The 25,633-nt window shown below is 35.9% G+C and overlaps 1 protein-coding gene across 7 annotated transcripts in view; it reads right to left on the minus strand.

Moving 5' to 3' along the window:
* Positions 1–679: 679 nt before the first annotated feature.
* The window catches only part of osbpl9 (oxysterol binding protein-like 9), a gene marked incomplete at its 5' end in the record, with an annotated part of 30,555 nt that continues 5,601 nt past the window's right edge, over positions 680–25,633 (minus strand). For 2 of the 7 annotated variants that reach the window (XM_079897297.1, XM_079897299.1), the window contains 21 exons: positions 680–1,063; positions 2,778–2,913; positions 4,133–4,224; positions 4,305–4,383; positions 4,692–4,832; positions 4,931–4,994; positions 5,077–5,187; positions 5,446–5,530; positions 5,649–5,826; positions 6,447–6,532; positions 6,617–6,735; positions 7,371–7,477; positions 7,817–7,976; positions 10,842–10,946; positions 11,224–11,317; positions 14,842–14,880; positions 15,506–15,556; positions 15,648–15,677; positions 17,547–17,594; positions 17,696–17,791; positions 22,079–22,152. In XM_079897297.1, the coding sequence (XP_079753423.1) occupies positions 989–1,063; positions 2,778–2,913; positions 4,133–4,224; positions 4,305–4,383; positions 4,692–4,832; positions 4,931–4,994; positions 5,077–5,187; positions 5,446–5,530; positions 5,649–5,826; positions 6,447–6,532; positions 6,617–6,735; positions 7,371–7,477; positions 7,817–7,976; positions 10,842–10,946; positions 11,224–11,317; positions 14,842–14,880; positions 15,506–15,556; positions 15,648–15,677; positions 17,547–17,594; positions 17,696–17,791; positions 22,079–22,152 (1,970 nt within the window). In that variant the 3' untranslated portion in view covers positions 680–988. Of the gene's footprint in view, positions 1,064–2,777; positions 2,914–4,132; positions 4,225–4,304; positions 4,384–4,691; positions 4,833–4,930; positions 4,995–5,076; positions 5,188–5,445; positions 5,531–5,648; positions 5,827–6,446; positions 6,533–6,616; positions 6,736–7,370; positions 7,478–7,816; positions 7,977–10,841; positions 10,947–11,223; positions 11,318–14,841; positions 14,881–15,505; positions 15,557–15,647; positions 15,678–17,546; positions 17,595–17,695; positions 17,792–20,778; positions 21,082–22,078; positions 22,153–23,359; positions 23,465–25,633 lie in introns of those variants that run through there. The other 5 variants (XM_079897302.1, XM_079897303.1, XM_079897300.1 and 2 more) reach the window with 5 other exon arrangements.

The raw sequence follows: 25,633 nt of genomic DNA on the forward strand, positions 1-25,633 counted from the left end.
TGGATTAAAACGTGACATTTCACAGAAAGAGAGATTGCAGGGCAATTTGTGATAACGTTGCTTAACCTCAGCAGTAGAAGCACAGATTTGTCGAATGGTTTTATTGTGCACCATTACGATTTCCTACTGGACAGTCTTAGTTTATACTAAGTTGATAAATTATGTGGACAGTCAAGCAGCATTCTATAAAAAAAGCATATCAAATCATTCTCAAAACCAAAAAAATAATTATTGGAATGGATTATAACCATGGCAAAGGTGTCTCAAATTTCAGCCCCATGTTGGAAATGGTACATTTTGCCCATTGTGGCTTTTGTAGCATAAAACTGTGTCTCTTAAAAGGCTGATGATAGAGTAGAACATAAAGGGAATGGTTGCCGTCAAGTATGTATATTTCAACAGTTACTATTGCCCTAGAGAAAGAAGAAAAATGGAAAACAAGAATATATCATATCTTCTATATATAAATAGCTGGAGCTAGCAGTATGTGAACCAAGTTCTCTTTTTGTTTACTTTGTAATTCCACCGTTAAGGCTTTTCGAACATTAAGATACAGCCTTCAATCCTCAGTCCGCTGCTTCCCTGAGATACAGAACGCTGTAGTTTTCAGTTTTGTTCGATAGAAACACCTCAACCCCTCAGAAGTGAAAGAGACAGACGTCCAGTGGGATCCTTCTTCTTTTGCCGAGACGAGAGCGCTTGTTTGATTTGTGATGCTGAAGGGCTTCTGATCACGTCGTCTTTGTGTTTGTGGTGTTTTTTCTTCCTCAAGGGGTGGTAGAGAGGTGCAAGTGTTGAACTAGCGAGCAGGGAGGTTTTCTTTTTATTTGTATAGATTATTTAAGTTTGTATTTTCTTCTTGTTATTCGTTCAAACTTTGAAAATGCAAAGCTGTAAGGGTTCATTCATCAGTCATTCCAAGGCTGAATAAGAAAAGTGGTTTGCGAGAGAGTTCTGTTTTCTAGACTCTGTGGTTTTGGAAACGGCCTCAGTGTCGTTGCGATGCTAGTCGCTTCAGGAGAGGCTCGTCGTAGACCCAGCATTCACCGTCCTCGTGAAACAGCTGCAGGGAAACAAACAAATCACACATTAAACATAAGCATTGATCTGAAAGCAAGCCACTTCAGTTCATGCGAATTATGAAATCAGATGGTTCAGGTGTTTTACATTACATTAGAGCACCTTTTAATATCTTCAGAGAACATTTCATCAAAATAGTTTCTGCTAAAAAACAAGATCCAAATCTGCTTCATTTTCACATTCAACATTTTTGTTCTGAAACATTTTGATGCCAATGTGCCTCAAATATGATAATTGTCTATGAGTGAGCCCCTTCTTAATACAAAAAGACAACAACATATAGTAATTTATATAGACCCTTTTATTATATGTGAGAAAAATATATTATATTATAAGGAAAATTATAAATCTGTATGTATATGTATGTATACATATAAATACATATTGATTTGACTGCATACAACACACAGTTGCAATCAAAATTATTCAGTATTCAATAATAGTTTTCTGATGAAATTTTGTTCTCTGCAGCAAAATGTCTTGCAGGTCAAGGGGGATGAAGAATTTTGATTTCAACAGTATATATATATATATATATATATATATATATATATATATATATATATATATATATATTTTTTTTTTTTTTTTTTTGCTGCAGAGAACAAAATTATATATATTTTTTTTATATATATATATATATATATATATATATATATATATTATATAAATGCAAACATATATTCAAAAATGATTAAACATTATCTTTATAATATATAGAAAATATAAATATATAATGGTAACACTTTACAATAAGGTTTCATTTTAGTTGTTAAACTTTATGTATCAAAGTTAATGTTAATTTCAACATTACTATTACATTTTTAAAATCAAAAGTTGTATCTGTTAACCTTACTAAATGCAATGTGAACTAACATTAACAAACAATTAACGACTGCATTTTATTAACTAACATTAACAAAGATTCATAAATACTGTAACAAATGTGTTGCTCATTGTAAGTTGGTAATACATTAACTAATGTTAACAAATGAGACCTTATTGTAAAGTGTTACCAATATAATGTATCTTGATAATGTCTATATTATATTTAAAATATTAATAAATTTCCAAAAGTTACAAAATTTTTTTTTACTTTCTCTTTAACATCGCTTTTCGGCCCCCAGTTTGAAAACCCATGTTAGACAATCTCGTAACTGTAGAGCTCAATAGTACGGCTCTAGATATGAACAGAATGTTCCTTTATGAAACATTTTGATTGATTTGCTTATGCTTTCAGGCACCAATAAGAATTAAACGCATTTTACAATGTTTAAATCCATTTCCCAGATTTCATCCAAAAATCAGATCAGAACAAGTAGTTTCCTTTAGTCTGGCAACAACAGACAGGCCTACCATGAGCTCAAATGTTAAACAAAGGTATATGCTTCTATAGAAACCATAAGTCAATGTGATTTTAACTTTCTTCCAAAAAACAAATTTAAAAAATTGTTTAATTGCTAAGTTGGTTGGTTTGGTAAAAAGTTGAAATATGTTTAGTGTAAATGAATTTGAAAAATTGTCAGGCACTGTTGAGCTCTATAAACATCCAGCTATTCGCATCATAACGCTCAGCTTAAGAACATGCTAGAATAAGTAACAGGAACCAATTACGGACCATTTATCAGAGCCATTTATCTCATTATTTCTCACAGCATATTTCCCCTCCAAATGTGCGTGTACATAAGCACACTCACTCTCGTCTCCCATTGCATTTCATTCTCCTTCCTCTCTCTGGCCTCCGCCCTCTGTTTCTCCTCTAGCCTGTGTTTGGCTTCCGTCGCAGCATCAATGTCCTTGAGTTTCAGGTTCACTGTCACGTCCTTCCACAAACTGACAGCCAGACAGAGAAAAAAACAACGGTCTGCATCAGATCATCTCACAGAGGTACCCAAGCAGAAAAAAACATCGCTTCAGCAGGTCCCCAGAGGAGCCGTATCACAAAAATAGCCTTTTGAAGATCAGCGAATAAATAAAGTGCAACCGGGGTCCAAAAGTTCATTAGTGAAAATGCTGGTATTTTGCATTTTTCTCATTTAATGCAGTTTATTCCATTACAAATTGTATTACTAGAATAACAATTTTAGTATAAAGTTGAATTGAATTTGTTTCATCCCCTTTTTTGTATTAAAGGTATAGCGGAGGATTTTCTTTTTCTGGGTGGATCATCAAGACTATTGGTCCTCCTAAGTGTCAATCATTCTGGTGATATGTTTACATAAGGCCGTCGTACGTGCTCGTGCACACGATGGCGTGCGCTCAAAACACAGGTTGGGCTTCCCACTGATGCCTCAGTCGCGAAGTTTCTACTTGACAGGTAAAGTTTGGCATGCTATTTGGAGAAATCCATTTAAAATCACTGCTAGTAAAAGTTAATGTAAGCTATGATTAGCTCGTGCATGCTCTCTCGTGCACACGTTTAATAGGCGCTCCCTCTCGGGAGCAGGTAGAGTGTTGCGCATGTGCATTTTTTCAAAAAGTGGAGAGGGCGGTTCTTTTCTAAAATTCGGGAAAATCCTCCGCTATACCTTTAATAACAGCAGTACACAAGTATGTGCAAAACAAGAACACCTGACCTTCTGTGCAAAGATCATCACAGATCTACTCTGAAAATTTACTTATTTGATTAGTGACCTAGAAATGGTGCAGGACTTAAAATATGTCTTGTTTATTACACACAATAACTTTTAATGAAAAAAAATGGTCTATTGCCAGATTTAAATTTCAACCACAGATTTTCCAAATCACTTTACAAACCCTCCCAGATCCGAGTGGAAACATATGAAACATTATTCAGTAATACAAATTAGATTTAAAAACCAGAGGGATTAAAGTTCATTCTTAAATGCACAAATTTAAATGCGTTTTTTAAGGCTGGTTTCCCATGACTTGTCACAGAGTCAAGCCCAAGATTAAAAAGTGTTTGAATCTTCATCGTGGCTCAAGAGAAAATGGACTTTGGAGGTGTTTCACGTTGCGGCAAATCCTGTTTCAGAGTCTCTTTAAAGACGACAACATTTAGAAAGCAGAGAAAAAAATCGAGCCTACACACCTTCTGGATTCATACTCCAACTGGTCCTCCAATTTCCGCACCTTCTTCTTAACAATGCCCAATTTCTTTGTGTCAATGAATTCTGCATTTTCCTGAGAGGGAAGCAACTATGTTACTTTAATTTTATTCTTGAATGTACTTCCTTTTCTTGTTTTCTAGGGTTCAGACTTACCCCGGTGGCCCATTTTGAATACATCACACCATTCCACTCTCCCTCTATGGAGCAGTATGACTTCTTATCATTTGGAGCACTAAAAGAAGGACAATAATATGAGGATATAATTAAATATTCTCTACTAATATGGATATTAATCTTCACATATCAGATGCTTAATGCATTTGAATACAAATTTGATTTCTTTCTGCATGAATTTACCATAATAACTAAAGAAAACACTGTGCTTTACCAATTTTGTGCTTAGATTCAAAATCTGAAATTCATGTCCTAATCTGAAATTGAGTGATATTTATTCATTTAAAATCTGTTGACCTTCACTCATAAACACTGCTTTTATAGCAGCCCAAGAGCAAGTTTATGGAAAGTAACACTTTGACTTACAATATCTCAGCAGTTATCCTGTGCTTCTTTCCTCCATAGAAGGGTTTGGTATGGAAAACTATATTGGCACTGTAGCCAGATTTGGAACAGGAAATATTGCATTCCCCACCCAGCTCAACCCAAGGAACAGTGAGGATTGACCTATAGGAGCACAGGGAGATGGGTGAGATGCCTCCTTTGCCTCTAGAAATATCAAATACATCAGTTTGTTAAAATTGATAGAATCAAACAATGCTTACCTCCCGTAGCCATTGGGAAAATTAAGAATATAGTGTTCATCATATTCAAGACAAGACACACAACCTACAGCAGACAGGAGAGGACAATTAAGCACAGTAATAGAACTGATGTTTATTAATCACAACCTAACAATGTCCTTGATTACCTTGACCAATGTTATGGACACCAATTGACATTCCAAGGAATTTCGATTTCGTCCAGATGTGGGCGTTGAATTGGATTTTCTTGCTGTAACACTCAGCATAAAATGCAGATACTGCAAAAGGAGAATGGTGTCAGAAAATTTTCCCAAAAGTCACAAATGATTATCGCATTTTATAACAAATTATAAAATTATGTGAAAAACACTTAATTGTAATTATTTTACTTTTTAGTACCAAAAACAGATTTAAGGAAATCTCCGGTAACTTGTACATTGGATCTATTTTATTCCACTGGTGACGATAAATTAAATTAGTTAGGCATACTATTGCTCTCTGGGATAAATTTAGTGATTAGTTAGTTGAGCACTTACTAGGAGGGTGGTGAGAAACCTGCTCTGCCACAAATGACACACTGTTTTTGCTACTCCACGGCAGTGGCCCATCTGATACAGACTCCTAAAACGACAGACAGTGAGAGGGGGAGAAAGACAGAGAGAGCAAAAGGAAATTTCAATACAAATCTGTTATAGAATGTAATGCATCTTCGTATTTTTAGACCTACAAACACACTCACAGTAGCAGCAGGGTCCTCTGTTTCGAAGGGCAGGTCCCAATGACAGAAGAACACCTCGCCCAGAATGGGGTTGTAGGGCTTCTTGGCCACAGATCCTTTCCGACCAGCGTGAAAGGCAGAGAGGTACCACTTTACAACCTGCACCATGCGGTCCCTTGGATCCTGCTGCTCTGCAATACTGCAAAACATGACAGAGAAATCAATCACAAGATTAGTGCTCAAGTATTAGTATTTAAAAGGATGAAAACTTAGCAGTTGTTTATAAAAAATTAGTTCATGATAGTAGTTCATCATGATTAGACGCAGCCCAGGTGAAACTAGTGATATTGCGGAAGCTATTTGAAACTGTAGCTTATCAAACTACAAGCTGCTCATAATTTATAGTAGTTCAATTACAGGGAAGCTTCCCTTTACTAAAAGTCATTAGCTTCAATAGCAAAAGGTACCTAAATACAGTACATAAGAGATTAAATTAAATAAAACAGCATTTATTTTCTACAAAAAAAGACTACGTAAAGTGACTCACAATTAAGTGATGATTTTTTAACCAGTTTGTTAAAATGAACAGTCTGAAACAATCAACTTGCTAAAATGAATCATACTTTTATTTCAGAGAACAAAAATATTCTTGTTCTGCTTGTTCTGAAATATTCCGCTTCTGGTTGAAAAAAAACCCAGCTTAGCTACTGTCAAGCTACTCAATAATGACAGCGGCACTGTCATCATTTATCTCATCAGAGTCATAAGTCCATATGGTAGAACAGATGTGAGATCTATACAAGACAGGATGAGCATTACCTTACAAACAAATCCGGGTGAGCAAAGAAATCTGCATACATTTCCAGCAACGACCTCCGCTCCAAGATAAATGTCGGCAAGACGACCTTTGAGGATGACAAAGATGGATTGCAGCCAGAAATTATAGGGAAAAAAGAGAGATTATGAAAGAGAGAAGGCTGTTTGTTTACCTTGGTGAGATCCATGCCAAGTCGCACTTGAGACAGCAGATGCATGATGACACTTTTGTGTTCTTCAACAGATTCACCTTCGCCGTCATCATCTCTCTCATCGTGACTGTCAAACTGATCTAAGAAACATACACAGCAACTAATGAACTTGGAAAACAGCAAATTGCACAACTCTTTACGTTCATTTAAGACTTTATTTAAGACTTTATTTAACTAATTTAAGACTGTGCTTGCGAGGATACGCGACAAAACTGGTATTTTGGCATAATTTCGTGTTTTTGTTTGTTCTGTCTGGAGCGGCTTTCTGTACGCACGAGTCGTGTGTGTGTCACACAGACAGGAGATTCACAGACACGCGGTCGTACCGCACTGCGTTCTCTTTTTGTGTCTTATTGCTCTTCAATGGTTTAAAAGCATTTAATGTAACGCTAGCCTAAGGATGACAAGAAAAAACAGATGCAGCGTTAATTGCATTAAATATATATTTTTTAATCGCATACGTTAAAGTGTTCATTTTGACAGTCCTAAATATAATATTACACTACACAGGCATATGTGTTTATATGATGAGATGTGTGTGTGTGTATATGTATATGTATGTATATATATATATACATATATACATACATACATACATACATACATACATATATATATAACATCAAACAAAAAGTCACAAGACAAAACACAATATTTGCTCTGATTCATTTTGGGAAACTTAATTGTGAAGGATTCGTGTGTGTGTTTCGTGTACCTGCATCAGTGGTGCCGTTCGACATGGAGGAGTTAATTGAATCGTTGGTGTCTGGCCGTTTCAGGGCTGTGCTGTCTTTACTGTTCACAGCAGCTGTTCTGTTTGGACTGCACAGAGACACAAGAATAATGTCAGTTTATTCCAGAAAAAAATATGTAGCGATGTAAGACAGTGTTTGTGTGTGTGGTTTTAATTCGGTCAGTGTGTTTCTTATGGTTTGCAGTAAACAGTGCGGGGGAGTGTGAGTGTTTATCTCTAAGCAGTATTACTTAATGTGTGTGTGGGCCGGTGCTACTATAATTTACTTGTGCAGCAGTATTTCAATGAGTTTTAATTATATATAAGTGTGTGTTTGCATGTTTTATGTTTTGTTTTGATGCAGTATTTGTTTGTTTATGTACACTACTTATACTATTCAGTGTTTCAGTGTGGTGTGTTTAACTCACTCTGTGCAGTGTTTCGGTGAGGTGCTGTTCTGATAAAACTCATCGGCGTCATAAAACTCATCTTCGCTGCTGGAATAGGAGAAGTCAGGAACAGTGTGGGGCGGTACGTTCATGTGACTGGGAGAAGTCACGCTGCTGCTGGGAGCTGAGGGACCACTCCCTAAAACCACAGGAAGGAAATTAAACCAATAAATGTGAGAATAAATATGAATGTGCTGAGGAACTATGACTAACCACACTCATTTACACAACACCACAGCAGACGGTCAGTATATCATCTGTTATGGGTTGAGGTTTTATGCTTTTGCATATGTGGCTAGCATGTGGGCTTCAAATAAACAGCATGGCCGATAAGCTCATCTACACGCTTAGTAATATATTACTAAGCTGATTTCACAAGCACAAGCTCTGATTGTTAAAAATCACACTGACAGTGTGAAATACACTTTTTTTTTAGTTTAGGCCTAATTATTGGACCCAAAAAAGCAACAGATTTTTTAAACTCAATTTAAGACAATGACTCTGCATGAACATGCATATTCAATTAATCCTTAAAAGAAAAAAATCATGCCCACCCTCAATGTCAATCACTCGTATGCAAATACCAAAAAAAAAAAAAAAAAAAAAATCACTCTCATTAGCCTCAATTCACTAATGACACTTTGTTAAAAAAAACATGGTCGCACTTTACATACTAATATTCTTCATGTTAATATGTAATTATATAATAAAGTGCCACTAAATATTAATGAAAAACATGTAATTGTTTTAGATATTTTAATTTAAAAATAATAATAAAAAAATATTTGATCATCATGAATTTATTATTGTTATTATTAGATTTATAAGTATTATTAGATTTTATAATTGTACATATTAGAGGAATATGTTTTTATTAGATTTTATTCATTTATTTATTTTTATTATTGGAATTATTGAGGTCATTAACATCTTTAAAAATGCTAATAATTACAATACAATTGTAAGTAGTTCAGGAATGTAAAAACAAAACAGAAAATGGCTAGTAAGACACAATATACATGCATAATTGTGATGCTGTCAGGCTAATAAATAAAATGGTTGGTTGTGTTAAACCAAGACTGGTCAGATGCTTAACGAAGTTCAATTAAATCAGCCCTGCCTACAACGCAAGCACTTTCGGCATGAATATAAATGGAAATCCTGATTCACAGTCTGCACTTTTGAGCTCTTGACTGTTTTATGTGTATTTTCCTGCAATGCTGTCTAGAGTGCTACCGATCGGCTGTGTTTTTGCCGAGCTCAGCTCTTCCTGCACCGCCTCAGCAGAAGCTGGACTCTCTAAGCCCCTGTATCCAGCACTAATAGCAGTCAGGGGAAAACAGCCTGACTGCAGAGAGAACAGCTTAGAGAACAGCCTGCATCCACACTGCAGCGGAATACTACGGGAATACTGCTTAAAAGGAGGCATTATATATATAAATAAGCAGTATTCCCGTAGTATTCCGCTGCAGTGGGGATGCAGGCTGTTCTCTACATATGTATGTGTGTATATACAGTACAGGTCAAAAGTTTGGAAACATTACTATTTTTAACGTTTTTGAAAGAAGTTTCTTCTGCTCACCAAGCCTGCATTTATTTGATCAAAAATACAGAAAAAAAGTAATATTGTGATATATCATTACAATTTAAAATAATTGGTTTTCAATTTTTTATACTTTAAATTATCATTTATTTCTGTGATGCAAAGCTGAATTTTCAGGATCATTACTCCAGTCTATCACATGATCCTTTAGAAATCATTCTAATATGATGATTCATTATCAAAGTTGGAAACAGTTCAGCTGCTTAATATTTTTTCATAACCTGTGATACTTTTTTAGGATACTTTGATGAATAAAAAGAAAAAAAAAAAAAAGAAAAAAAAAAAGAAGGAAATGTTTTAAAAATAGAAATCTTTTGTAACAACAATACTACTGGTCAGTAATTTGGGGTCAGTAATTTTTTTTCTTTCTTTTTTTGAAATAAATCAATACTTTTATTCAGCAAGGATGTGTTAAATTGATAAAAAGTGATAGCAACGAAGATTTATATTAGAAAATATTTTTTTATTTTGAATAAATGCAGTTCTTTTTAACCTTTTATTCATCAAATATATTAGGCAGCAGAACTGTTTCCAACACTCATAATAAATCAGAACATTAGAATGATTGCTAAAGGATCATGTGATAGACTGGATGTCACATGTGACACTGAAGACTGGAGTAATGATGCTGAAAATTCAGCTTTGCATCACAGGAATAAATTATTTTTTAAAGTATATTCAAATATTTCACAATATTACTGTTTTTTTTTTTCTGTATTTTTGATCAAATAAACACAGCCTTGATAAGCATTAGAGACTTCTTTCAAAAAATAAAAAAACAATGTTTCCAAACTTTTGACCTGTACTGTATATATATATATATTTTCAAGTCACGAGTAAAGTAATGGATTAATTTTAAATTTACAACAAAATATGTGTTACTTTTCCAAATAAGTAGCGCAAGTTACTTTGTTTTCTCATGTACTGACTGACACCTCCCCTGTCCCCATGTTGAGAGAAAGTGGGAGTAAGTGCAAAGGCGTTGTGTGTGCTGTATAAACATGAAGGTAATTGCAGATCTAGAGACTACATGTGAGCACACACACACTCATCCCACTTGCACAAAAGCAGATTCAGTATTCCTCAAAATGAATAAAAACAGTGAACTATTAAGCAAACCTGAATAATTAAAATGTTAAATAATACATAATTTATGTATTTAATCCCACTTAACCAATGTCTGTGCTGTTGACCTTCGATGATCCAATTCAACCATAATAACAAGCAAAAATGACTTTAGTTCAACATCATGTTTCTTTTTTTAATTGCTGAAGTAAGTGTTGATCTTTCCTCTCCTGTGTCATTTCACTTTTGGTGTGAAAGGGACTTGACTTTTTTTTTCTAAGATAATAAGTATCCCTCTAGATTTATGTGTTTATTTCCACGACTGTTGGTTCGTACCTGTGCTGTTGGGAGTGGGAGTCTGAAGGCTACCCATCACCGTGACAACAGGGCCCATGGGTAAAGAAGAAGGCCTCTGTTCCGTTTTACACACCTGAGCTCCATCTATGGATGAACACACACCCTTCATATGCTCTTGGCCCGAAAAATGCACACAATATTTGCAAACCAAATCTAATTTCAGAGTTTCCAAATCAGTAGACTCCAAGAGGCGTTCAAAATAAGCACATACAACATTATTAAGGAATGAAATGCAGAGAGAGAGAGAGAGAGAGAGAGAGAGAGAGAGAGAGAGAGAGAGAGAGAGAGAGAGAGAGAGAGAGAGAGAGAGAGAGAGAGAGAGAGAGAGAGAGAGAGAGAGAGAGAGAGAGAGAGAGCTCACCTGTGGGTAGAGTGGTCTGCGTTGGCATGGCACTGACTACAGAGGGGTTGAGAGGGGTAGGCTGGAATACCCCATCCACTGGGTTAATGGTGCTCTGCAGAGAACCACAGACATGATACAAAACACAGCTCTCATAGGAAAACATGTTATAAATACCCCCTCTCATAGGAGTTTTCACTCTCAATGCCCAACCCAACTATCACAGAAATCCTCAGGGGAATTTCAGTTACAGTGTTTAAAAGGATAGTTAACCAAAATATGACAATTCTGTCATTATTTATTCACCCTAATGTTGTTCTAAACCTGTATAACTTTTCCTTCTATATAAAACAAAAGATGGATGCTCTTTGAAAGTGTAATGAATCAAGAGTGACCAGGATACACTTTTTCCTTTTGAGTTCGACAGAAGAAAGCCATTCAGGTTTAGAAAAAACGAGGGTAAATAAATGAAGTAAATGGGTGATCTGTCTCTTTAAGGTTCTGAAAAAATGTAAATATCCATTTGGTTACTGAGTGATATATTCAGACATACAAAAAAAAAAAAAAAAAAAAACACCCATGTCTACAGTGGACTCTTCATTTCTGCGGTTTCCTTCATGAAACAGTAAAAAATATCAATATTTATTGTTAAAGACAACATGAAATAATGAAATTAACACCATTTACACTACCGTTCAAAAGTTTGGGGTAAGTAAGAATTTTTTTTTTTGTAAGAAATAACTTCTATTCAGTAAGGATGCATTTGTGTTCGCATTTTGACCCAGAGAGGATTTTCTTTCAAACAAACTATTTTGAGTATTACAGGTTTTCTTTTTCACAGAGATGAATTTTATCCTCAGACCAACGAGGTCTACGATCAAACAGTTTAAAAAATAAATACAAAACCTGTCCTAATTAAAAGAAAACAAGTTGGCAAAAGATTGAATCCAATATTTGGTGATAATATAGCATAACGAGCAGATTTTTTTTGTAGGCCAGTCATTTTTGACTAGGAACACCACAAGTGTGACTGTTCCATTTTTTACAAAATAAAAGCATTTCAAAACAAACTTCCTGCGTAAACACTAAAGCACACTAGTGTGATAAACAGTGCAAATTTTGTTGTATATTTAGCGTAAGGGTTAATTGACAGTAAAGACTTTTTACATTGTTACAAAAATATATATATTCCAAAGAAATGCTGTTCTTTTGAACTTTCTATTCATCAGAGATCCCTGACAAAATGGATCATGGTTTCCACAAAAATATTAAGCATAAATATTATTTGAACACCAAATCAGCATATTAGAATGATTTCTAAATGATCATGTGACACTGAAGACTGGAGTAATGATGCTGAAAATTCAGCTTTGCCATCACTGGAATAAATTACATTTGAAAATATATTCAAATAAACAACAATTATTTTAAATTGACATAATATTTCACAATATTGCTGTTTTATTGTATTTTTGTTCAAATAAATGCAGCCTTGGTGAGCATAAGAGACTTTTTCACTCAAGATCTCCTCTATATTATTTCCCTCAAAGTAATCTATTACACTGAGTAATATGTCATATTATGGAGGTTACATGCATTACAAATGCCATTTCATGTTGTCTTTAACTATTTTATGTCCATATTTTTTCTACACAGAGACACAAATAATCAATGAGGATTTAATATTCAAGAGAAAGATTTGAAGTAAAGCAGTGAATCAGATTCAGTGCTTTATAATGCACTGTGTCCAACTGAGCAACCTCACAGCTGTGGCCCATGTCCATCACACTGAATCTTCTTAATATAGAAAAATCACTGTGTGTCAATCTCTGCCTCACGGTAACACTGAGCGTCTGTCAGTCGGCACAGACTCAGATACGAAGATATTAAGCTCTGCGTCCATGACGACAAGACTAGTCCATAATCCCGAGTATTACACAATAAATAGGCAACACAGAGAGATAAATAATCTCTATCCAGCATGCACTGTGAAACACTGACATCACAGTGGTGAGGTAACTCTACATGAAAACACACAAGGGAGAAAAAAAAGACATGCAGGGGAATGAGTGAAATGAGTTTGGAAGGCTTTTCTGCACAGGGAATTTTAAAGGATTTAATCACAATTATTTATTGTTCTGAATAATCCGTGTTTTGTTGTACCATAACAGAGGCTGCCGCTCTAAATTAAAAGCTCATTGGAGCAATTAGAGTTCTGCAGGAAATACATAAACATTAGAATGAGATTAAATCAAGAAGCAAAGACACTCAGGTCAGCGGCAAAACGACAGCAATCACAGACTCCGAGGGAAGAATCTCAAATCCCCAAAACAGAACACAACATTTTGTTTTTGAGTCACTTAAGGTTGCATTTTCAAACTAACTTTTTGTGCTCAAACTAGGGATGCACGATATATCAGCCACCATATCAGTATTGGCTGATATATGTTAATATTTAATGTTATTGTTATCGGCCCGATAAGAAAATTTGGATGAATTAATTAATTTATTAATTAAAGCAGATAAATAATGGATTATTTCCTTAATCTGAGGCACTTCAGATGCACACTGTTCGCCATGATGGTTATGAATTGCATGAAATATGATTGGAATAACTTCATAACTACAGTTAAGTGCAACAGGTGCAGCACATAAGTCTGTCATATAGGCTACATAAAATTATAATGAGAACATTATAATTGTGTGCTTGGGACATGGCTTTTAATGGTGACACTTGTTTATGTAATCAGACTCTCAAAAAATGCATACAAATTTGGATTTAGATTTATCGGGCAATATATCGGTTATCGGCTTTCAAATATAAAGAATTATCGGTTAGCGTATCGGGCAAAATTTTCATATCAGTGCATCCCTAGCTCAAACATACATTCAACTTTATGGCCCGGTTTCACAGACAGGGCTTAGATTAAGTCAGAATTAGGCCTTAGTTTATTTAGGACATTTAAGTAGCTTTTATAAACGTGAAAAAGTGCATCTTCAGACAAATCATATTGTAAGATATGTCAGTGCAAGTTGCTTTCAGTTAAGACAGCTCAAATGTGCATTTTAGTCTGGGACTAGGCTTAAGCCTTGTCTGTGAAACTGGGGGGATGTATGAATGTTACATTTGTTTTTTGTTTTTAGCCAAATCCAACTCAAACTAAAGAGGAGGGTTAAATGTAATTGGTGATTACGTCACTCCAGCACTAGCCTTGCTGATTATTGATCTGATGAGAGCCTCTGGGTAGGTCGTAATAGACCTCATCAATTTGTCCTACATGGTTCAATAGCATGTATGACCATGGAAAATCAATGATAATTCTGTGTGCAAGTATGGGTGTCTTTCACACTTTTGGTTCAATCACACTGTCAGAGATATTTCTCTATTGCGGTTTAAATTTGTTGTTAATTGTGGCCATAGGTAAGGACAGACCCAGAATTACCCGACAGGAAGAGTGAGAAAAATGAAAGCAGAGAGAAAAAGAGAGAGACGTAGATGTGGTGGGCGGAGCCCTCAGATCAAGGTCATGCACATCTCGATTCAATTTTACTGAAGAGAAAATGTGATTTCAGTGGAAGAGAGAACAGTAGCACCGTTTGATTTAGACTAGTTCATTGCTGAGTAATGTTAAAACTTACTATAAGTCCGTTTGCGTGTTGCTGATCGTTACTTTGATCCTTCAAATGTTAAAAAGAAAACACAAATTGAGAAATAAGGCAACTCCATAGCTGGGAGAACCACAAAAGATGGTGCAAATTGTCTCTGCTTTAATTTGAGGCAATAACAATGGCTACTTGAGGTATTTTAACCTCCTGAATCATTTAGGCTACGTTCACACAGTCAGCGTTTGGGATTGTCAACCGTATTTACTAACAGGTCCATTCATAGTACAGCTTACATTAGTGAGCCAAATACTGTCTGCTAAAGTCAGTGAATTAAATAACTCAAAGATGGCAACTTCTACAACACCAGGTCTTTTTTACATTCGAAACAATGTTTTTTGTCCAATTAAGATGGAAGTTTATCCATCAAATGTTTAGGTCAACATGTGAGCATAACCATATTTAGCACTGTAAAACAAGACTGACAACCATTTTCTGCTGCTGTGTGAATGTGGCCTTAGTGTAGGAGAATCACCTCTCAATATGGTACCTGCTGGAATGTTCATAATCTTGGCAAAATAAACATTAACAGGGTTCTGGAAAATTACAGGTTGGGTTGGACAAGACAAATATTAACACAGTGGGCAGACGAAACACAGGTGCATTCACATTATGAGCCTAAGAGACAAGCGTTTTTTACCTTGGCAATCTGTAGTAGTACGATGCAATGTTTGATGGACTCTACCATACTCTAAAAAAGAAAAACAAGAAATGAAAATGCATTACACTGCCAAAATTAGATCTAAAATGCATTAAGAGGGTGAAGGTGCAGACGCTCTTACACAAGTCGTGTCCTTCAGGTTCTCAATTTTCTGTGTATTGGACAATGAAGAAGAAAAGGACAGCTTCAGTTAGATTTGTAAAATTCCCTTGGATTATAAACAAAGATGCACCTTAACAAAACCTTTAAAAAAAGCAGAAATGAAAGCCTGAGATCAAATGACTTTCATCCCCTAAATAGGCTTAACATGTGACTCTCTGGATGTAGTATCTGAAGAATCTTTAGCATTTCATTACGTGTGAACAATTTACAAATTGAAATTTGCATATGGAAATTTTTATATACAATAAATGTACATTTTATAGCAGCTACCTGTTCCCCCATTCCATTCCAAAGCAATTCCATTTGCTCAGACAACTTTATATTGGTATTTCATTTAGTTCCTAATTATTAATGATTAAAAATAACTCAATAGTTTATTTTTAACAATGAAAATATGTTAAAGGGGTCATCGGATGCAAAATTCACTTTTATATGGTGTTTGCATATAAATGTGTCTTTGCAGTGTGTGAAAACAACCACAATACAATGAAAAACATTTTTTTTTTAATCCTCAAAGCCTAAACACTATCAATAATCAAGTCGTTTGGATTTTCTGAGCAATATGATGTCATGTGAGCAGTTGGTCATTATCATTTAAAGAGACATGCACCGAAAAAGGGTCGCTGTGAACAGAGCTGTTTTTGAGGAGGTAAAAAGGGTGTTTTACACAACCATTGAGGAATTTTAACCAAAGTATGTTACAAACTTTACATGAAGACCCTAAAGAATCATACCAACTTGTGGAAAATGGGCATCCGATGACCCCTTTAATGCCTTTTAAATAACATATCACATATTACCAAGGCTGAAAATTGTCAAATTAAACATATCCCTTTCTTTGTGTTTTCAGTTAGCAAGCCACAAGCTTAACTTAGTTTGGCACAATACTTTTCTACATTTCATTTGCATGACTTGGTCGATTAGCTCTTTTATTTGGAAGGTGGGACATCCTTAAATAGAGCCGCCATATTGGGCGTCTCAATTCCTCTCATTAGCCGCTTTCCGACCAAGTAGTAACAGGAACTTAGTTATAGGAACTGTCCACTTCTAAACAGTTCTAAGAACTACTCTCCCCCAAACTCGGTTTTGCTGTTTGCGTTCGCACTGGCCAAGTGGCCATAAGAACTGGTAGGAGGGGTAAGGGAGTGACGCAAGCACGGTGACTTTTTTGACGGAGAGACGGACCTTTATTTTGGCGGCGCTGAGAACACCAGAGCAAACAATGCTCGCATTCTCTGTGTTTATTAGTTAGCGATCTGTCTAACAGTACTGTTTAATAAGTAGACAGTATATGAAAAAAAAGGTTATTAGTCTATGCCGTGTGGTTGATGTCCAGTGTTGCTAGCTGGGCAGATAAACATAATCATGTTTGGCTTGGTCCCCTCAAAGTTGCGTTGGATTTTCTCTTCAGCATAAAGGTTTAGAGACCCATCTATCACTGGTTTCCATGTTTGTATAGTTTGTTTATGGAGTAAATATATAGGCTATAATCTGTGTGTTTACATTCTAACGTTAGCTGTTTTAAAAATGGCGGGTGCTGGTGTTCCGCGTGCGTTCGGTCAATCAGCGTACACTAACGTCACGGGTAGTTCCTATAGTGCTGGTTTAGACCCTACTCTGAGTCTGAAGTAGGACCTAAATTAGTTCCTCAAAATGGAGTTCCTAGAACTAAAATCGTTCCTAGTTCCTGCGGTGCGAACACGCCGACATCCAGGTACTTTAGCCAATAGTTCTAGGAACTGTGAAAAGGTTCCTCCGGTCGGAAAGCGGCTATTGTAATTTAAGTGGACCGCCTCTGCTATATACTGTCTGACAGAAGATGAACCACTGATGATACGGAAAAATGTTCATGTCTTACTCTGCGTGACTCATCTTCCTTGCAGTCTTTTATCTTTTCATCGAAGAGCTAGAAGATGCGACGAAAACAGAAATTAGACAGTCATGTATGTGAAGAATGATACATCAACTCAAAATACAAGGCTCTTTTGAGTCACAATGAGGTCTTACTTTTAATTGGTCGATCAAAATCTGCAAATACGCGTCCGCTTCGGCTAGCTTCTTGTCGAAGTCCTGAACGCTGGGAACGAATCCTGTTTCTGCCTCCTGCAAGTGAAAGTGAGAGGGATCAGTTTCAGTCCTATTCCAGTGTATAAAAGCTTCCATGGTGTCCTAAGCTGTCATGTTCTGCTTTCGAGAGGAACTGAGCAGAACTGCTCCCTGCCTGTTCACATTTCTCTCTAACAGCTTTAACTGAATTACACAATTAGACAACAGACCCTGAGAGGGACTGAACTGAACTGCAAAATAAAAGGAACAGGCTGTTATCGGTTACTGATATATATATATATATATATATATATATATATATATATATATATAAAATAACAACCAGAGAGATCATCCTGAACACATCAATCACTGCAATGAGTTATGACAGATGTTTCTAGGACATGAGGACAGATGATCATTATCTTGCAGAAGAACATTTCTAATCCCTCTTCAATGTAACTGATTCAAGCAATTCAAGGTTAAAGCTAATAAGCAAAACTTTTGTTTTTATCGTAATTACACAGCTAGGACTATGTACAAACACATTTTTTTTTCAGCACACACACAGAACAGACATCTAGCAAATATTCACAAAATTGTTTGTTTAGGTGTTGATTTAAATCTTCAAATCATCTTTGTCCATTAAGCATATCACACATAAATCACTTTTTACAGAACATGCTATATATGCCATCAAACCCCTCCCATTACACATGTCCTTTCTTAACTCACATCACACACACATTCAGAGAATTGCACAAGAAAATTCACACTAAAACTTTAAAACAGCTTCCATGTAACCAACTAAGCAGTTTACATCTTATTACTGTAAAACAAGTCTGGAAATTTGATAAGAACAGCAAACCACATTTCCTTATTTTACATGTAGCATAACCACAACTATAACCTTAAGATAATCTAGACCTTTCAGTTAAACTTTCAGAATAAAGACTAAAGCTAATAGCGGCTAGTCCAGGTGGTATTGAGGCAACAGGCACAGGCAATGTTGGCAGTAGCCTATATAAGAGAGGTACTTCCTGGTCTGGGGGTCACTGCCGTGAGCTTTGGTTCTTGCCGACCCTCGCAAACCCCCCCACGCCGGAGATTGGTGGAACTGAACTGCATGGGAAAATGAAGAAAAGCCATGGGCGGCTAACCGTCCCTCAAAATTGTAAACATAAAAAAAAAAATAGGTCAAAGTCTGCATAAGTGACGCGAATCCGTGCAGGAATCAAAGGTTAAGTGGAATATCAGTATGAAACCATGTGATTCACTGAGTCGACTGCCAACATGTGTATGTGGAAACACAAAAGCTTTTAATGAGAGTTTTGCAGCTTTTAAAACGAACTAAAGATCAAGTTCCACTCTGAATATGGCCTGATTGTACCTAAATGTCATTTGTACCTGGATTATGGGAGTGTTTTTATGAAACATTCAAGTCCTGCTAAAACGAACACCCTAAGCAGTAAAGGCAGGAATAATTAACAGCTAGAATGAAAGCAAGAAATATTGTGACAACTCGTAACACAATTCACAAATGTATGTTACATTCTTAGCATTGTCACAAGAGGAATATAGCAGGCAGATGCATAAACTAGTCATGCCGAAGCTGAGTTTAGTGAATACAGCATATACTTCTAAACAGTTGGCATAGTTATAACTAGCTAGTAGCTGGGGTTGGCAAGCGTAACAGTAATGCAAGGTCGCAGGTAAAGTACACTCAACAGGCATATTACCTAGCCAAGTATTCATGCTTGCTTTTGAGTACCTTCGATCATCGAATCATCTTAACAGCTGCAGTGATGCTCTTCTATGTGGCTAAACTATACTTATCCAAAAGGTTATTATCATTGTATTATGGTAAAAATTTGGGTTCGATCGTTATGGATTGTAATTGGATTCAATACAATTCACCAAAAATCATGAAGAACAACAGAAAGAAAAAAAACAAACAATTAAACATTAATACTTCTCACACATTACAAAAATACATATGACTTTAAACTGTATTTAACAACTTTTTATAACTTTAACAAAATTGTTGAACACGTTCTCATTAGTACTGTACAGTACTGTAACCATTTTTAAACAAATGAAATATACGGGTCAAACTGATATATCATAATAAACAAAATAGAAATTTTGTAAGCACATTCCACAACACATCAGAGTGTCCACAATTTGCAACCATGTTTGTTACCTTAAATGAGAAAGTCACAAAATGCCAAGAAAAACATCATAGGGTAACTAGTATTTCTGATTTAAATAATATTTCTTATTTCTCGACTGTATGATATGTATCTGGAAATCGCTTTTTTCAAAATGCATGTTCCCAGGGAACTGAACCACAATTCTCTACCAGTTAAGTTCAGGAACATATGCTTGGTCATATCCTACAGGCACCATAAACATCTCACCTCCCAGCGGCTGAAATCTGCTGTTTTGGTATGAACAAATTACCGAAATACCTTTTAACAAGCATTTGCGACCCTCAGAGAGCATTACATAATTACTTTATCCTGTGCCTGGCAGAGAAAAGCTGTGGCATGCTGAGAGCTACATGGTAGCTGTTAACAGGTTAACCCACACCTAAAAATACAGATTGTACAGACAGGAAGCTGTTCCCATTGACTTACTCCTTCAGTCTGACTCATAGCAGAAAATCTGAACATCTAACACAACAGCAGAGAGAAGTGTTTCAATATGACTGAACTGAGCAAGCTGAGGTGTATAGGCTATCTTTGTGCATTTTAGGAGATAAACCCACCAGTGACACATTTGAAAAGCAAAACCACAAGTCATGTGCGCTATTATGGCAACACAGACTGTACACGTATGATATGGCTGGGATTATAAATCACAAGTCAGTAGAAAAGTAACTACACATTCAACTGTGCCCCGTGCCCTCTCTATTTGCACAAACAAATGCTTCCCTACTTTCATAAACACACACGCACACCCACCCCTACCTGTGCACACTCATACACAGAGTGTGACCCATTTAACGCATCAGTAAACTTCAACAAAACAAAGATACTCACTCGGTTCTTGCCACTGCAGGACATTCCTCCACAAATTTGATCCAAACTCAGAGAAACACTTTCTGTATCAGTCCACACACCCTTTCCTGTAAGTTCCCCCTCTAAAGGAGGGGCATTTAAGGTGAACAAGCACCTATTGGCTAAGTCGTCTAAACTCAGAGCCGTTCTTTAAACCACCCTTGACCAGAAAGAGGACTTCCTCATAAGAAAAAAAAAGCAGAAGAAAAAGTAGCATTAACCTTACAGACTGTAGAAAACACAATACATTGCTGTGATTGGATCTGCCAACTGCTGCACAAGGGCTGTCTGAATAAGCAAAGCTGCGATTGGCTGTCAGAGATCATGTGACCGGATAGCTGCGCACACACTCTGCGAGTAGGTACACGCAGTTGCCAGTCAGCAGGTTTTTTATTTTATTTTTTTACATAGAGCTAAGGTGGAAAAGGAACGAGATCTTTGAGAGGAAAGAATGAGGGAAAAAAGAACACAGAGGTAGAGGACAAAAGTAAGCCAGAAAAATCATAAAATTATTTACAAGAAATGAGGAAAAAATGAAGAGAGAAATGAAAGTAAAAACGCATATGCTCGTCTCAGCCTGTCCTGGTTTCCACAGTCGGTATGAAGCAGGTCTAGACATCAAGTGCATTCAATACCCTCAAAATCTCTTTTCAGGCCTTTTTTGTAGTTTTCAGATTCTTAACAAAGCAAATATTTCACTAACTCAAATTAAAACATTTTATGCTTTAATAACAACAGTCAAAAGGAAAATGACATTCATTTGACTGACTATGCGGTCACAATTGACCAAAAAATACAGAAATGTGTCAACACAGAATGTAAATTTCCTATTGAAACACAAATCTGATGCATACTCATCTTCTAAATAAAAAAAATTCCTTCATAACTTGAAGAAACCACACTCGAGGGATTACGCCATTGATGAAAATGTAAAAAAAATTCCATTACTTCTTACTAAATTTCATTACAAAATTCTTCTTAAACAGTTGGGAGTTGGTAAAAGCAAGACATTTTTATATTCATTTTTAAAATCGATTTTATAGCTTTTAAACATTGTAAGACAAAAAAAAAACCATTACTAATATTACATAAAATATTACTAAACTTTTACTTTACAGATCTTAGGAGTACATCACAAAGCACATAGTTGCTCTCAAAATGAACAGACATGGAATAAAAGTCACAAAACATCCCCCAAAAATTGAATGAGGTCTTAGCATATTATAGAGAAGATTCTTTACTTGACTGAGGTGTAATCATGTGACCTAGATGTGGCTCTTACCTGCTGAAGGGTGTGGCGTAGAATCGTCCCCTCTAAGGCATGAATCCACTTCTCCCGCTCATCTGCGTCACGGGCTGAGGGGAAAATTTCCAAAAACACATCCATTAGTAATAAGCAGACAGACCGCAAACACACGGCTCATGAAATGGAGAGTGGAGAATGACTCTGCCGTGGAACTGTAAATGTGACAACGGTAACTACAGCTCTGTTGTCGTATCCGGCTTTCCTTAACAAAAACAGGTAGAGTTTCAAGAAGACAAGACAGGGTTGTAGCAAGTTAAACAGGAAATTAAACAAACACAAATGAAAGCCTCTGCTCTTGAGTAAAGAAATGGTAATGCTCATAATGGAGTTTATTGTAGAAAAGAGGAATAGCATTTCAGGACTAAAAAAAACAACACAACCTCTGCTCTTCAAAAGATCTAATCAAGCATAAAACTATAAAGTGTACAATTAAAAGGAATGTCTGATAAAGAAAAGTCTTCATTCATGTTCATATGTTGTTCAAAACTGGATTTTATTCCTTCTATTGAACTTTATTCAATTGTTTACCTGATACTCTTGCAAGAATAAGATTTATGAGCTTGAGTAAAGAAGATGATTTTCAGTAAGGAGGACTTAAATTTGGTCTGTTTCTCAAAAAAAAGCTATCATATGACATTAGAAGACTTAAAATAAAAAGAAAGAGGTTTTTTTGCTGCTTTTTGGAGCTTGAGAGCCACTATTATCCATCCACTTTCTATGTAAACAAGTATGTGAAGATTCCTCAAAACATCTTCTATGCTCCATGACAGAAAGAAAATAATGAAGCATCAAATGACGAGAAAGAGTAAATAGCCAGTTTTAAAAATGACTAACTGTAGTTCACAGCAAGTGGCAAATCAACCCTAAGGCTTGATCTGATGGCATGAGAAGGTACCACACAAAGTTCATAGACAGATATTAAGACTAAATCTCTCTCTGTCTATCTAATAGCCATTAAACATACATTTAATCATTTTCCCAGGGACCATCTGAAAAACAGCATGAGATATGAGACACAACATGAGACACTTTGATGGATGAAGGTGCAAAGCTCAGCAGAAAACCTAAAATCACGACTCAAACCCCTAATTTGTGTGTATGGAGGCAACCTTATAGATGATATAACAACCTTTAGGCACAGCAGCGTTACACATACACTGAATCGGTTAATAATCAATACACATTAGACAGAAATAGCAAAAAACACAAGTAGATTAGCATCTTCAAGAAGATAAGAGAACTTTTAGTTCCCTTTACCTGCTTGTAAAGTACAGCAGCGTTCGTTCGCACAGGACCACAAAAACCATCCCACATCTATGGAACATGCTTGAAATCAGTGTCCTAGATCCGTGTGAGACTCAGAGTCCAAAACAAACATGGCCCCTCCCTGGGCTACTGGTGCGGGAGTGGAGATCACATGACGCTTGATGCCAAGCTAACTCCTCTCGCTAGCCAATGAGGTTTCACTAGGAGAGGTAGTAGAGTTGATTACAAAACACTGCACTTGTCCGTTATTTGGCAATAAGGACATGCTAAAACTGGCCTAAAGGCCACAGCAACACCCTGAGTACAACATGAAATAAAAAGTATGAATAAATTGTTATAAATTAATAATAAAGTAATCCAAATCCAATCCAAAAAAACATCAAAGAAATGCACACTTTAACTGCTGTCTACTTGAATTGAATGTGCCTTGAGCAAATGCATGAGTGCTAACTTATGTCATCATTACATATTTTGCACAATGTAATTCAGATTTTAGATGCTCTCCTCCTAATCTCTACCCTATATACTGAGAAAAACGTGGAGTGTGTCTCTGGAGAGCAATGGTGGACTTCAGAATGGAATGAGGGCACCTTATGCAATGTGACCTTCTAATGACACCCCAGCAGTATGCAAGAAAAAGAGAGAGACCTAAGCACTCAAACAAAATGTCTCATCATTTATCGAAGTCCATTTAAACCTAATCAACTTGAAAGGCATTTCTTCAGCACTAGCAGCTGATGTCAAACAGCGAGATGTCTCCACCAGACTTGCTACTGAGCTATATGATGTTAAAGAACAGTGAAACAAAGAGTTACAGTCAGAGGGGCCAAAAACAATTAGAGCATGTTGAGGATGATATATATATTTTTTTTTTTATTCTGGCCAACACAAATAAGCAAATGGTTTTTTTCATGTCATAGCCAATAAAATAATAAATGGCTGATGTTAAAATTATAATATAAACACTAGCATTCAAAAGTTTGAGGTTGGTTAGAAGTCTCTTATGCTCACCAAGACTACATTTATTTATTATAGTAAAAACACTAATATTGTGAAATATTATTACAACTTCAAATAACTGATTTCTATTTGAATTATATTTTAAAATGTAATTTATTCCAGTGATGGCAAAGCTGAATTTTCAGCATCATAACTTTAGTCACACATTAGTCTTCAGTGTCACATGATCCTTCAGAAATCCTTCTAATTTGCTGATTTGCTGCTCAAGAAAAAAAATATTACCATCATTGTTAAAAACAGTTGTCCTGCGTAATATTTTTTTCGTGGAAACTATTATATATATATTTTCAGGATGAATAGAAAGCTAAAAAAAATAGCATTTATTGGAAATAAATCTTTTGTAACAATATAAAAGACTTTACTGTCACTTTAATGCATCTTTGATGAAAAATCATTTAAAAAAAATAATAACCTTAAACTCTTAAATGGTAGTGTACTATTTTTTAAAACTAAAATCATCAAACGAAAATTAAAAATTAATGCTACGAGTGAATTTAGCCATTACAAGATTATAAAAAAATTTTTTTAACATGATTATTAAAAATTTGTATATTAAAAATCAACTTTAAGTGAGCTTTACATTATGGGAAAGGCCATCTAAATGTAAAAATAGGGAAAATATAATTAGATGTCTAATATTAGCCGATACATTTCCAAAACTGACATCAATAAATAAATAAATAAAAAATAACAGATTTATTGTGCATCCCTAGTGTGTGCATCCATTGCAGTCTCCAGAAAACATAGTGTGCTGCTGCTGCCTTATATCTACAGTATGAAAAAGTGTCGGGCAAGATCTCCAAAATGCTGCGTTCCTGCAGTCTCTCCTAAACTCACTGCAGCTTCCATGTGACTCCCTGCATCATTCCCCTGCCAGCTCTGTCCTGCGGAAACACAAGAGTTTGACGACAGAGAGAAAAACACACACCAGTAGCTCATTCTTCCTCCGTTCATCTGCTCCACGTCTTTTCTCCCTCTCTGTTATTTCTTTCCCCTCAAGAGCATGAATGCAAATGTTGATCCACTGCCAACAGGAGCTCAGTGTCTGAAGCTGGGAGCTTTTAAATGCTGTCTGTTTTTTTTCCCTCTCCAGTCAAGTGTCTGAGAGGAAGACAGGTAGAGGCTTTTAGCTCAGAGAAAATAAAGGGGCTTTCAGGCAGGGCTGATACTGGGCCACAGAAGAATATGATGAATTATGGATGGTCCTCTAAATAGCAAGTACAGTTCCTTTGCGGCCTGCATTGT

Source organism: Squalius cephalus (genome assembly GCF_949319135.1).
Source record: "Squalius cephalus genome assembly, chromosome: 16".
NCBI lineage: Eukaryota > Metazoa > Chordata > Actinopteri > Cypriniformes > Leuciscidae > Squalius > Squalius cephalus.